The 12,311-nt window shown below is 38.4% G+C and overlaps 2 protein-coding genes across 2 annotated transcripts; one reads left to right on the plus strand and one right to left on the minus strand.

Annotated features, from left to right (window-relative positions):
• Window positions 1-2,876: 2,876 nt before the first annotated feature.
• LOC18028736 (protein tesmin/TSO1-like CXC 2) lies at window positions 2,877-5,915 on the plus strand. Its single transcript, XM_006414581.2, has 9 exons — window positions 2,877-2,939; window positions 3,378-4,025; window positions 4,121-4,455; window positions 4,543-4,614; window positions 4,691-4,871; window positions 4,961-5,056; window positions 5,142-5,208; window positions 5,293-5,443; window positions 5,520-5,915. The coding sequence occupies exons 1-9, from the start codon at window positions 2,877-2,879 to the stop codon at window positions 5,893-5,895; spliced, it is 1,989 nt and encodes a 662-aa protein (XP_006414644.1). The 3' UTR covers window positions 5,896-5,915.
• Window positions 5,916-6,163: 248 nt separating this feature from the next.
• Window positions 6,164-11,761, minus strand: LOC18028737 (protein NETWORKED 1B). The gene is given in 6 exon segments (XM_024149917.1): window positions 6,164-7,211; window positions 7,289-10,062; window positions 10,065-10,220; window positions 10,223-11,251; window positions 11,389-11,577; window positions 11,663-11,761. Coding segments are annotated over 5 exon segments (5,010 nt in total). The 5' UTR covers window positions 11,489-11,577; window positions 11,663-11,761; the 3' UTR covers window positions 6,164-6,260.
• Window positions 11,762-12,311: the final 550 nt, after the last annotated feature.

Consider the following 12,311-nt stretch of genomic DNA (forward strand, 5'->3'; position numbering starts at 1 on the left):
TCGTGAGTTGGCTCTCAAGAATGCAAAGCATCATGTGGTTAACCGACATTTAAAAAACAAGAAAAAAAAACAAACCAACCACCGTACCGGACAACATACCGAATTGTAAGTTCACACTTTTAAGTCTTCAAACCAACTAACTCGTTTAGTTTCATATAGTTTCATAAATGTGAATATGACTTTTACATCTTTACCAACTACTGATCGAGTGTTTCAACAAATTTAAAGGGGCTATCGATAAATCCTTCTGAAATTAGACAATAATTATTGATTTTTTTTTTTTGAACAAGAAGAGTTACCCAAAATTATTTTGCACAAGAAAATAACATACAGTGCCCAACGGTTGTGACCTAATTAATGGTCGGTGTCTAGGAGCAAGGTGTAAACTCGTTCTCTCCTAATATAACTCCTACTAAAAACAACTTTGTTGCACAGGGATAATCGTGACTGCTGGTGTGTCATTTGGTTCTTCAACGGTTTAAGAACCAAATGAACCGGTTCGATGGAGCATAGTTAGTTCACCAAGGTTACCAAAAAGAAACATACAATTTAATAGTTCTCACGAGAAACAAGTCAACAACAAACAAGTCGAACAAATACGAAGTTGTTTCGCGTGTCACTTACACCTAAGCAAAAGAACATGGGTGGACACAAGATCTTGGGTTACAAGTCCACGTAGTTCGACGATCGATCGTACACCGTAACTTGCGAAGTCAAAAATTAGTCATCATCAAGGCAAGACGAAAGACATCCATCCACGTGTCTTACTTATCATCCATCAGATCCCACATTCTCAATAGTGCACCATAACAAGTTTAAACACCAGCCTACAATAAAAATATCACTTTCCTTTTATCATTTTTCCCGCCCAATGTCACATAACGCATAGCTGTCATTTTCGTCAATTCCGAAAACACCCATGGGACAACAATATGGTTCCAAGATATGGACAGGGATATAAATGTAGTTTCAGGAAAAAATCACGTAGTAACAAAACGTAACCCCACCGGCGAATTTATATTAAATTTTGTTAGGGCTTTTAACTTTAAAGGCGTCACGGGGAAGGCATGTGTTGGGTTTGGCTATACCAAAAATAAAAGTGTGGTATTTATTAATATATCTTGGTTTTGGTGGAAACAAGAAAATTTATTTTACTATACCATAGCTCGGCTCTATGTATCTTTATGACCATATATCTAATTCGTTCTAGATCACAGTGAAAATTTTGGGTGTAAATTTGTAAGTTGTAATTACTCTTTATCATTGTGGTAAGATGGGTACCGTTTTTTTATTGTGAACAATCGTCAAAACGGCAAGCTAAAGCGGAACAAAAGCAAAGTGATGCAAATGTTTACTATTCTTTGTTTACCTTTTTTTTTTGAACATTTCATTTCGTTTTTCTACCTTTGTTACTGTTTTATGTTACCGATCAAACCATTAATTAACTTTTATTTTATGAGCAAATGTGAATATTGTAGTCGTACATGAAACTTTATTTGTTTTTTTTGTCCACGGAACCATATAAATAGCGGATTTTGATGAGCTAATGATCACATGGCAAACAATTATGGAATACAAAAAAGTTACAAACATTGAACACAAATGCAGCTACTTAATTTTTTTTTTTAAAAACTAATTTTAGTAGATGCAAAATCATAACTATTTGACTGTTATAGGCATTGTTATAAAGTAATTATAAGAGGGATAATTTAAAAGATTGGTACAAGAATGTTTATGGCAAGAAAAAGCCGACGTAATTTTATGCAATAATGTACTTGATTTTATCGAACGTTATAACTCTTTTGAATTTGATTCCAATTAATTAGTATTATTCTTCTGAATAATTGACCAATTAATTTCTAACTGAATAGTCATAATTAGTCATTAGCGCTTTCTTGTGATTAGCAGATTCAGTGGCTCTTTCTTTTACGGATATCTAGATATATAATTCTCCCTGTTTCAGCCTTATAATGCTCCTTTTCATTGATATTTTTTTGTTAACTATTCTCTGTCAGTCTTTTCATTCTATACGAATTCTCCCCTAATAAGCGTGCATGTTAGTTTTTGACAAAAATAAAATAAAATAAGCGTCCATGACTAGTTTTGGGTGCAACATTATTGTTATCGACTCTTGAAATTATGATATTAAAACGTGGATGACGACTATTTCGGGTAAGACGTTATTGTTATACCAAATCTATATTTTGACCGAAAATACTAAAAAAAAGAGAGTAAAAGACTTGTTCATTACCACCAGTTATCATAACTTTATTAGTGACAATGTGGATTGTACAATACCAGTTAACAAAAAAGAAAGGAAAGTTATGATTGCATGCAAACAAAATAGAAGCCGTGAATGGAACTGTAATTCCTGCAATAATTTATTTATTGTAATATATTTTCTTCCAATAAAACAAAATAAAAAGGAGAAAAAAGGAAAAAAATAAAAAGAAAAAATACTAGTGTCCGTTACTTTATTAAAAGGAAAGAATCGAGAGAGTGTATATTACTAGGCTTGATTGCAGACAAAGCAAAGCATCAAGGATTCAATATTATTCACTTATACACAAAGACCAGAGAGAGATACTTACACTTGTGTATACATATACAGAGAAAGAGAGACAGGTGTGTTAGGAGAAAGACAAAGTGGTGGGTCTCTTCTGACAATATCTTCCTTTCCCGCCTTTGCTCTTGTTTGAATCTCTCCTTCATCTTCCTCCACTAACAAATAGAGAGAGAGAGAGAGAGAGAGAGAGAGAGAGAGAGAGAGAGAGAGAGAGAAAGTGAGTCAAGTCTGAGACTTTCTTCAGAGATAAGAGAGAGAGAGAAGAGAGAGTGTGGATGTGATTTTTTTTTCTTTGTTTGTGTGTTTGAAAATGGATACGCCTCAGAAGAGTATTACCCAGATCGGAACTCCAATTTCCAAATCCAAATTCGAGGTTTTTCTTTGAACACCCATTTATTGTTTTTGGTCAAAGTTTAGTCCTTTTTTATATAAATATATTTCTCTGTTCATGTTTCAATGGTGCCCATCTCTGAATCTCGTAAAAGAAAATGCAGATTTCATAGGTTTAGTGGATAAATTTTTACAAAAAAATCTGACTTTTTTTGTTTCCTCAATTTTGTTATGGTTTTCATTGAAGTCAAAGCAGTTAGTTTCAGACACAACACAATGGTTTTAGATTTGTTTTACTTTTGACGGTTTCAATTGTCAACACAGTTCACTCTACAAAATCTGTACTTTTGTTTTTGGGTCTGTACTGTTTCTTAAGATTCTTAATTGGGATCTATGATCTTTGCTCTTACCTTAATTTCAGAAAAGTTTCATAATTTTCCCCCTTTTTTCTTGTTGTTAATGTTGTTATCTGAAAATGCAGGATTCTCCACTGTTCAATTACATAAACAGTTTGTCTCCAATAAGACCTGTCAAATCCATCCCAATTCCTCACCATTTCAGCTCTCTGAATTTCACTTCCCCTCCCTCTGTTTTCACCTCACCACACCTAACTTCTTCTCACAAAGAATCTCGATTCTTCAAAACTCACAACTCTTCTTCAGATCCTACCAATCCCGTGGAAGAATCTACTTCTAATGAAGAAGTTGCAGCAGCAGAAGCAGGAGATGCTTCCATTGGAGAAGAAGCTTCAATTGAAATGGAGCTGCCACAAATCATCAAGTACGACCGTGATGATCCCGTTGCTGCTTCACCGTGTGGCAGAGAGACAGTCGATCTTTCGCTTGTTCCTTACTCTCCTCCTCGAGGAGAGAATGGTTCATCTGAGGATGCTTCAGGAATGGAGCTGCAGAAGATGTATGATGAAAATGTTCAAGGGAAAAACGAAACTCCGGATTGGGAAAGTTTGATTTCAGATGCTTCTGAACTGTTAATCTTTGGCTCACCAAACGATTCAGAGGCTTTTAGATGCCTTATGATGCAGAGAGCTTCAACCTCTGGTGTGGAGATACCAAAGATGCAGCCCGGCTCAAAAAATGAACCGGAGTCCTCAGATGCGATTCCTTGTGAGGTTAGCTCTAACATCTCAGTTAGTTTACCTTCAGTGTCTTGTAAAATGATCAATGTGTCTGAAAGAGTTGTCTTCTTGGTGTCTGTGTGTGATAGGCTGTTTCATTCTTGCACCGAGGTATAAGAAGACGCTGCTTGGACTTTGAGATGCCTGGGAATAAGCAAACGTCGAGTGAGAGTAACACCTCGGCTTGTGGATCCTCGTCGAGATGTGTTTTACCGAGTATTGGTCTTCATCTAAATGCCATTTTAATGTCCTCAAAAGACTCGTGTTCCGGTAATATACAAGTGGGTTTACAAGGCTCCAGCTCTACACTGCAAGAATCTTTGGTGATCCAAACAGAAAACGAAACCCCGGAAGATGCAGATCAAGATGTTCCCGTTGAACCAGCCATGGAAGAGTTGCATTTGAGCAGCCCTAAGAAGAAGAGGCAAGTTTGTTTCTCCTTAGAAAAAACAGCTTTCCTATTGTTTCTTGTTCTCTGTTTTAATAACAGTTGGACATTGTGAATACACAGGCTTAAGTTGGAAGCTGGGGAAGGCGAGTCATGTAAGAGATGCAACTGCAAAAAGTCCAAGTGTCTGAAACTGTAAGTTTCACTTCTTTGATTCTTTAGCTATTCAAAAAGTTTGGTGTTTTTGAGTCTCTTGATGTTTGTGGTGCAGTTACTGTGAATGCTTTGCTGCTGGTGTCTATTGCATAGAGCCATGTTCATGTATAGATTGCTTCAACAAGCCCATTCATGAAGATACTGTCTTGGCTACTCGCAAACAGATTGAATCTCGGAACCCACTTGCATTTGCTCCTAAAGTCATTAGGAGCTCTGATTCGGTTATAGAAACCGGGGTAAGAACCTTTTTTCCCGGTTCTCTTATTCCTCTCCACCATCCATTTATCTTTCTTGAAGGGATGATAAAGATTGAAATGACACACAGGATGATGCAAGCAAAACTCCAGCTTCTGCACGCCATAAACGTGGCTGCAACTGCAAGAAATCAAACTGTCTGAAGAAATACTGCGAATGCTTTCAGGTTTTTGTTCTTATCTTCCTATGGATCTATCTGGTTAACCTCCTTTGGTCTGATGCTTATAATTTGATCTGATGTTTCTTTACAGGGTGGTGTGGGATGTTCCATAAACTGTAGATGTGAAGGGTGTAAGAACGCATTCGGCCGCAAAGATGGTTATCTTCTCTGCTTCTGAGTTTTCATTACTAGTAATCACAAGTTCTCTCACTGATTCTGATTCTACTTAATTAATATCTCAGGGTCTTCCACTGTTGACATGGAAGCCGAACAGGAGGAGGAAAATGAAACATCTGAGAAAAGCAAAACAGCCAAAACTCAACAGAACACTGAGGTTTTAATGAGAAAGGAAGAGAGTTCTGTTCTACCTACGACACCAATGTCGATGTACAGGTAACAATCTCAGATTCTTTAGGATTTTTGATGTGAGTCTATATCACCTGAATAGCTCTATTTCTGTTCTTTTCAGACAACAACTGGTTCAACTACCTTTCTCATCATCCAAGAACATGATGCCTCCTCCACAGTCTCTTCTTGGAGGTGGATCTTCTTCCTCAGGGATATTTAACAGTCAATACTTAAGAAAACAGGACATTAGTTTGATTCAGTCCAGGACTAAGAAGTCATTCGAGACAGTCACAGAAGATGGAGTTGCAGAAATGCCTGAGATTCTCAGCCACTCCTCTATAGATAAAATCAAAGCTGTCTCTCCCAATGGTAAGAGGGTCTCTCCTCCACATCTGGACTCATCGAGCCCAGGGTCAATCTTAGGGAGAAGAAGTGGCGGGCGGAAACTGATACTGAACTCGATTCCATCGTTTCCTTCTCTCACTCCTCAACACTGAAAAGCATTTGATGTGGTGTAGCTATGAAAAATTCTTTGAATCTTTTTCAAGGTGAGAGAATGATAAAAGTCAACTTCTTGTTGGTAGTAAGTTAGCACACTTAGGTTCTGTAGTCCCCAGTGGTTGTGTAATAAAGATGTCAATTCATCATGTTCTTCACAACAAAACCAAACATTTCTTGTAATATATAGGTTTCTCTTGAAGTTTTTTGTCCACTGAACTAGAAGAGGTTATTTTAAAGTATATCTTAGGCTAATTCATCCATTATTTCAGAAATCATACCATACAATCCTTCTAGAGCCATTTCAATGATTCTCTTTACTACAATCTACAAAAGACTAGTCGTTGTTACCTTATGAACCACCCTACTCTTCTTTAGTCGAAGATCTTATGCACCCGCAGAACCGGTTTTTCTTCTTTCTCGCAGTTTTTTTCTTGCCCTTGTGAATAATGTCTCTCAAGAGGATCACTGTCCTACTCTCGGACAACTTTTTGTTTCCTTTGCTTTTGCCTCCGTCTTCAAGCTTCAGCACTGTTTTCTCAATGTTCTGCATTTTATTATGCAGCTGCTCTATCTTCTCAGAACCGTTTCTTGACTTATCCATAACCACCTTTCTGTATATATCTCTGGAATCTCCGGTCTCCTCAATCTCTTTTGAAAGAATCTCGTTTGTGTTTGTCAGTTTCCAGACAGCTTCATCCATTTCTTTCAACTGTCTCTTCACTATAACCAAATCATCAGCGTTGCTGAATCTGCCTTGTTTTTCATTCATCTCCAGCTTGCTTTTCAGATCTGTTAGGCTAATCCGGAGACTTGACAGTCTCCTTGAATCAGACAAAAGTCTCTCCATAATCTTTGCCTTTTCTTCGATGTTTCTAGATAACTCTAGCTTGTCAACAACTCCAACCACTTTCTCAGATTCTATAGAGGGATTCGGGCTTTGGCCATATGGCCTCTTTGGTTCGTTACTATTGATTTGAAACTTTATACTAGTCTCTGATTCAACAGATTCTTCCAAAGACTCAAACATCTGATCATTAGAACTAAGACTACTTCCCTGGCTTCTGCCATAGAACACAGAGTCTGTGACTTGATCACGAGGTGAATCTTCCATCAACAATCCGTTTTTCACCTCGTTCATCTTAGGCCTCGATCTTGGCTGTCTAGATTCACCAGCGACTTTTTCCTCAAGCCGTATTTCTTCAATCTTTCTGCGTTCTCTGCGTTTGTGGGATGAACTACGTGTTCTTTGCCTCGCATTCACTATTCCATTGTCTGTGGTGGTGGTACTGCCACCTTCTTCCAGATGGACGTTCTGAGGAAAATGGAAGGGTTTTAGTTCATGAGGATGAGTTTAAGATTTGAAATAGAAGAAAGAGTGAGAAGGTCTACCTCTATTTTTTGATAGGCCTGAGTACTTTCTTCAAGAGATTTTACATCTTCTGCCAAAGATGCTATCACAGGATCATAAGCTGACAATTGAGTCTTTAGCTCAGTCACTTGAGACTCCAAAAACCCAATTGTTTCTTTCATCTGTTTTATCTTTTTCGTCTTCGCAACAGCTTCTTCTTTGAGATTTTCACAAACTCCAGTGAGTTCGTTAACTTTATCCTCAAGAAAGAGCTCACGGATACCTGAGATCTGAAGATCAAAGTAGAACGATGTTGCATCAGCATCCCAAAGCCCAACCTCATTGCTTTTCTCTTGCAGCTCCAAACTCAAGAACTCCTCTCGAACTTGTTGTTGTTGGATTTCTTTGTGTAACAACTCTACCTCTGACTCCAAATTCTCATTCAAAGTGTTAAGTCTTCTAAGCTCTTCCTCCTGTCTCCCAGCAAGATCTGAAATCTCGAAAATCTGCCTCTCTAACTCTCCTCTCATTTGTCTTGATTCTTCGCAGTCTTTCCTTAGCTCCTCAACTTCTTTGTGCAGTTCTTCATTTGCATCCTGTGTAGCCTTGAGCATATGCTCTGCTTCAAGGATCTCCATTTCCCTATGTTCCAAGATTTCGTCTACATTGAAAACCTGATGTTCCAAGAGCCCATTTAAGAAGTTGTCTTCTTCAAGACCTTCCTGTAACTTCTCCAGCATCTTGTTAAGACCTTGACCCTCTTCCTCTTTATCTTTTAACTTCTCCTCAAGTGTCTCAACCTTGTGCTTTAGGCCCGTACTAACTTCTCGTAAACTTCTCACAGTTTCATCAAAAGCTTCGACCTCCTCAGCCATTTCAGACCCAAAGGACTTGTAAACCACACACATGGTACTCAAAGAAACAGCTTCCTGAAGAATTGCACTGTTTTCTTCCTCAACTATACACACTCCATCTTGAAGTTTAGAGAATTTTTGAAGCAAAGTTTTGTTATCGTTCAGTGTAGAGGAATAATCTTGTTGCAAAGCCATGTATGACTCATGCAAACTCTCAAACTTTGTATGCTCCGTTTGCAATTCTGCTCTTAGCTCTTGCTCCTGTTGCTCTCTTTTGATCAGTTTTGATTTCAACAACCGGTTCGCCTCTAATAGCTCTTCCTTGTCCTTTTCCAGCATTCCACGTTGCTGTATTATAGTCTTCAAATCTGTTTTGAGGATGTTTTTCTCTGATTCCACCACCAAACTATCTGATTGGAACTGTCCAAGTAGAGCTAAGAGCACCGAGTTCTCAACTACAAGACGCTGCGTCTCATATTCAGCGCTTGCAAGTGAACATTTTAGGCCATTAATCTCTCTTAAAACACGTGAAGTTTGGTCTTTCGTAATCTTCTGTTCTGAAGTCTTACAATCTGCTTCAACTTGAAGTGCCTTTAACACTTGATAGATTGTACCCCTCAAGCTATCAATCTCATCCAAAAAGATCTCTGCTTCCATCTGCTGCTCGAGATTCTCACTTTCCAGTTCAGATATGAGTTTCTCCGAAAACTCTGATGCTTCTACATACTTCTGACATTCAATCAGGAGAGAGAAATTCTTCTTCTCCAAGTCTTCTATAAGCTTTTGCAAGATGAAGATCTCGACTTGTTTGTTTACAACTCTGTCAAGCTCTTCCTCAAACTCTCTTTTCCTTGATTGACACTCTTCTCGAAGAAAGCTCACATTCTTCTGAAGATCTGCTAATCTGCTTTCAGTCGATCGTTTGTAATCATCACGCTCCTGCTTCTCAGTGGCAAGTGAGACCTGTAACTCTTCTACTTGAAAGTTTTTGAGCTTCGTTTCGCTCTGTAAACCGGCGTATCTTACTTCCACCTCTGTAAAATTCTTCTCCAAGACTCCTAGCTTCTCCTTAACCTCATACAATTGAGAGACAAGAGCTTTTTTTTCCTTTATAAGTTCAGACTTCTCATTCTTGAGCAACATGAAGAAATCTTCAAAGCACTTTGACTTATCTCTTAGACTTTCAAGCTCAATGTTTGCAACTGAAAGGGATCTCTCCAATAGAGAGTTCTTTTCCAAGAGCTTCTGCATATTCACAGTCATGTTTTGCAACTGGGAAAACAGGTTAGCTCTCTCGACAGCAAGCTCAGATTTCTCTCCTCGTAAAGACTCACATCTTTCTTGCAGATCCTCTACTTTCTCCCTGGAACCGTCTAGTTTGGTGTTTGATTCCAAAAGCAATTTCTCCAAATCAGCATTCTTCCTTAAAGTGTTATCCATTTCACACAGCTTTCCTGTAACAGCGTCTTTCTCATCTCTCTGTTTGATGCATAACTCGAGAAGCTTCGAGTTCTCTTCCTGTAGTTTCTTGACAGAATAAACAAGTGATCCGGGATCCAAACCTGTGAGTCTCACTTGGTCAATTAACTTTTGATATCTCCAATTCAAGTTGTCAATATTGTCCTTCACACGGTGGATCTCTACTTGAAGGGCACTGCTCTGGTTCATCTGTTTTGCAAGTTCTTCCTCGAGCTTTTCTTTCATCTTCTTCAAGCAAGAGATCTCATTTTTCTGAATCTGCAAGGTGATCGTAGAAGATTCGTTCAACTCGGTCAAGTTTCGGTTTTGTTCTTCAACTGAGCTGATGTCACCTTCCAACTTATGATTCCGCATCTCCAGCTCTCTCAACATTTGAATCCTGCTTTGAAGTTCCAAAGTGATAAGCTTCTGCTCCTCTTGGGATTGAGAATGCAACCTCTCCAGATTCTTAAGGCTAGCTCCGAGTTCTGAAAACCGCAAGTGTCTTCTTGCATTAAAGCTTGAAGCTTTTCAAGCTCGTTTTGCTTCTGGACAAGTTCTTGATCTTTAGCTGACATTTTGTGCGCTAGATTCTCTGCTTCTACCTTCAGATTTTGATTCAAGCTCTCCAAAAGAGTGCATTGTTCCTCCACAGTTTTACCTTTGCAGCTCCAACAAGAACTTCACTGCTCAGCCTTTTGGCATTTTCTTGAGCATGAGAAACTTCTCTCTCTAGATTTGATATCAGCTCCAAACACTGCTGATAACGAACACTCAAGTCTCCATTCACTTCATTCAACTTCAGAAGTTCTTCTTTCAAAGCATTGATTTCGTTTTCTGCTTGCTCGGATCTGTCCCTGAACATTATAACACTCTCCTCAGCATCTCTAATTCTCTTCTCTAAAGCAGATATCAACTCAATGCATTTATTGTATCGGACCAAGCCAGCCTCCTTCTCAGATTGCAATCTAGAAACCTCTTGCTTGAGACTACTGGCTTCTCTTTCTGCTTTAGATGCTCGGTTACTGAGCCCCTTCGCGTAATCTTGCTCATGAGAAACCGATGCTTCCAAATCCGCTATTCTCTCCATGGATTGACTATACTGAAGAAGCCCTGTATCCCTCTCATTCTCTAGTTTTGCAAGAGATTCCTTGAGTACTTTAACCTCAATCTCAGCTTTGCAAGCACGTTCATCAAATCCTCTAACATCCTCTTGAGCATCGTTGAGTTCCTTTTCGAATATGGATAGTTTCTTCAAGGTTAGCTGATATTGGAGATCCAAAGCTTCCTTTTCAGTCTGAAGCTCAAGCAATGTTCTCTTTAAGCCTTCAACTTCGGTATCTGCTTCGTGAGCATCAGAAGTTCCGTATAGTATTTCTAGCCGACTTGAACTCCTTTTACTTGTAGCACCATCCTTTTGCAGGTCTGGCTCAGAAGAAGAAGATGCAGAATCCTCAACCATGCCGAAAGGAATCTGATTAGGAAACGCCTCAACCATGGTTTTATGCGCATGACGAAGCTGCACTGTTGTGTGATCATACCTCTCAGCTAAAGCACGGTAAGCTCTGTATAGCTCTTCCACCAGTTTCATTAGCTCTGGACGTTTCTTGTAGTACATTTCTGCTCTTCTTGCAAACGAATCTGCATCTGCTTCGATGAGCTTTATCATTGTCTTCACTTTGGAATCCATATCTGGTTTCAAAAAAAACAAATGTTTCACGTTCAACAAAATCTACTTGAACACACACAAACCAAAGATACTAGCATTACACAATCTCCATGACTCAGAAAATACACAAAAGGAGAAATCAAGAAGATATATAGGAGACCTGCAAGATTATCCTGAATCCATTTTGAGTTCTTGGGAATGTGACTATCCCACCACCACGAGTACAACCGCGTGGACTCTGATTGCAACGTATTGGCCATAACAGCTGTTGAAAAGAAGCAGAAGAACGAGTTGGGTCCGCTCCAAAATTAACTGCTTGATCCCTTAGAAACTAAAGAATTCTACAAAACTGAAACAATGTAGCCTTCTAAGCAACTCAAAAATCGAAGTTACATCAGATTTAAATTGCTTTGATAATGCAAAAAAAAACAAACCTTTGCAGTGTGATTGTGTACCAAAATGCTAAATATCACTTTGGTCCTTATATGAAAGAATGATAAATACTGGATTTTCCTGGAGAAAGAAGACCAAACAAAGCTTAATGCATAGTTTCTGCTTTTAAGTACACTTGCATTCACCCAAAAACTATACAGCAGAAAACAGGAGAAATCTTTTAAGGATGCATCAACCAGAAACTAGTTAATCACCAAATGTAATCACTAAACAAAGTACAATCAAGAATGAACGAAAATGGGAAAAAAGGCACTCTTTTTAAACTCATAAACAAAATTAGGAACAGGTGTTCAACAGAATTGAGTTCTTAGAAATTGGATTTTGCAGACTTCACGAACGGAACAAATTAACGAAAGCAGAAGCGCAATAACAGAGACATCAAAGGAAGAATCTTCAACAAGCTTTGGGAAGAAAATTAATCAAAGGGTAAAAAAAAATCTTACTTGTGAAAGCTTTTCATATGAATATCAGAAAGATCAAATGGGCAAAATTACAGAGAAAAAAAAAAAGTTTTCATTTTTCCTTTTCCAAGGAACTATATATATCGAAAACACGAGATTGCTGGAAGCAACAGCGACTAAAGAAGATGATGAATTAAGATTTAATAAACGAAACATAAAGACGAAACGA

This window comes from Eutrema salsugineum, unplaced genomic scaffold (assembly GCF_000478725.1).
Source record: "Eutrema salsugineum unplaced genomic scaffold, Eutsalg1_0 scaffold_1, whole genome shotgun sequence".
Classification (NCBI taxonomy): domain Eukaryota; kingdom Viridiplantae; phylum Streptophyta; class Magnoliopsida; order Brassicales; family Brassicaceae; genus Eutrema; species Eutrema salsugineum.

Coding starts and splice junctions, on each gene's coding strand:
- LOC18028736 (XM_006414581.2), top strand. CDS start 2,877: ATGGATACGCCTCAGAAGAGTATTACCCAGATCGGAACTCCAATTTCC. Junction 4,615..4,690: donor AAGTCCAAGTGTCTGAAACT/GTAAGTTTCACT, acceptor TTTGTGGTGCAG/TTACTGTGAATGCTTTGCTG. Junction 5,444..5,519: donor ACACCAATGTCGATGTACAG/GTAACAATCTCA, acceptor TGTTCTTTTCAG/ACAACAACTGGTTCAACTAC.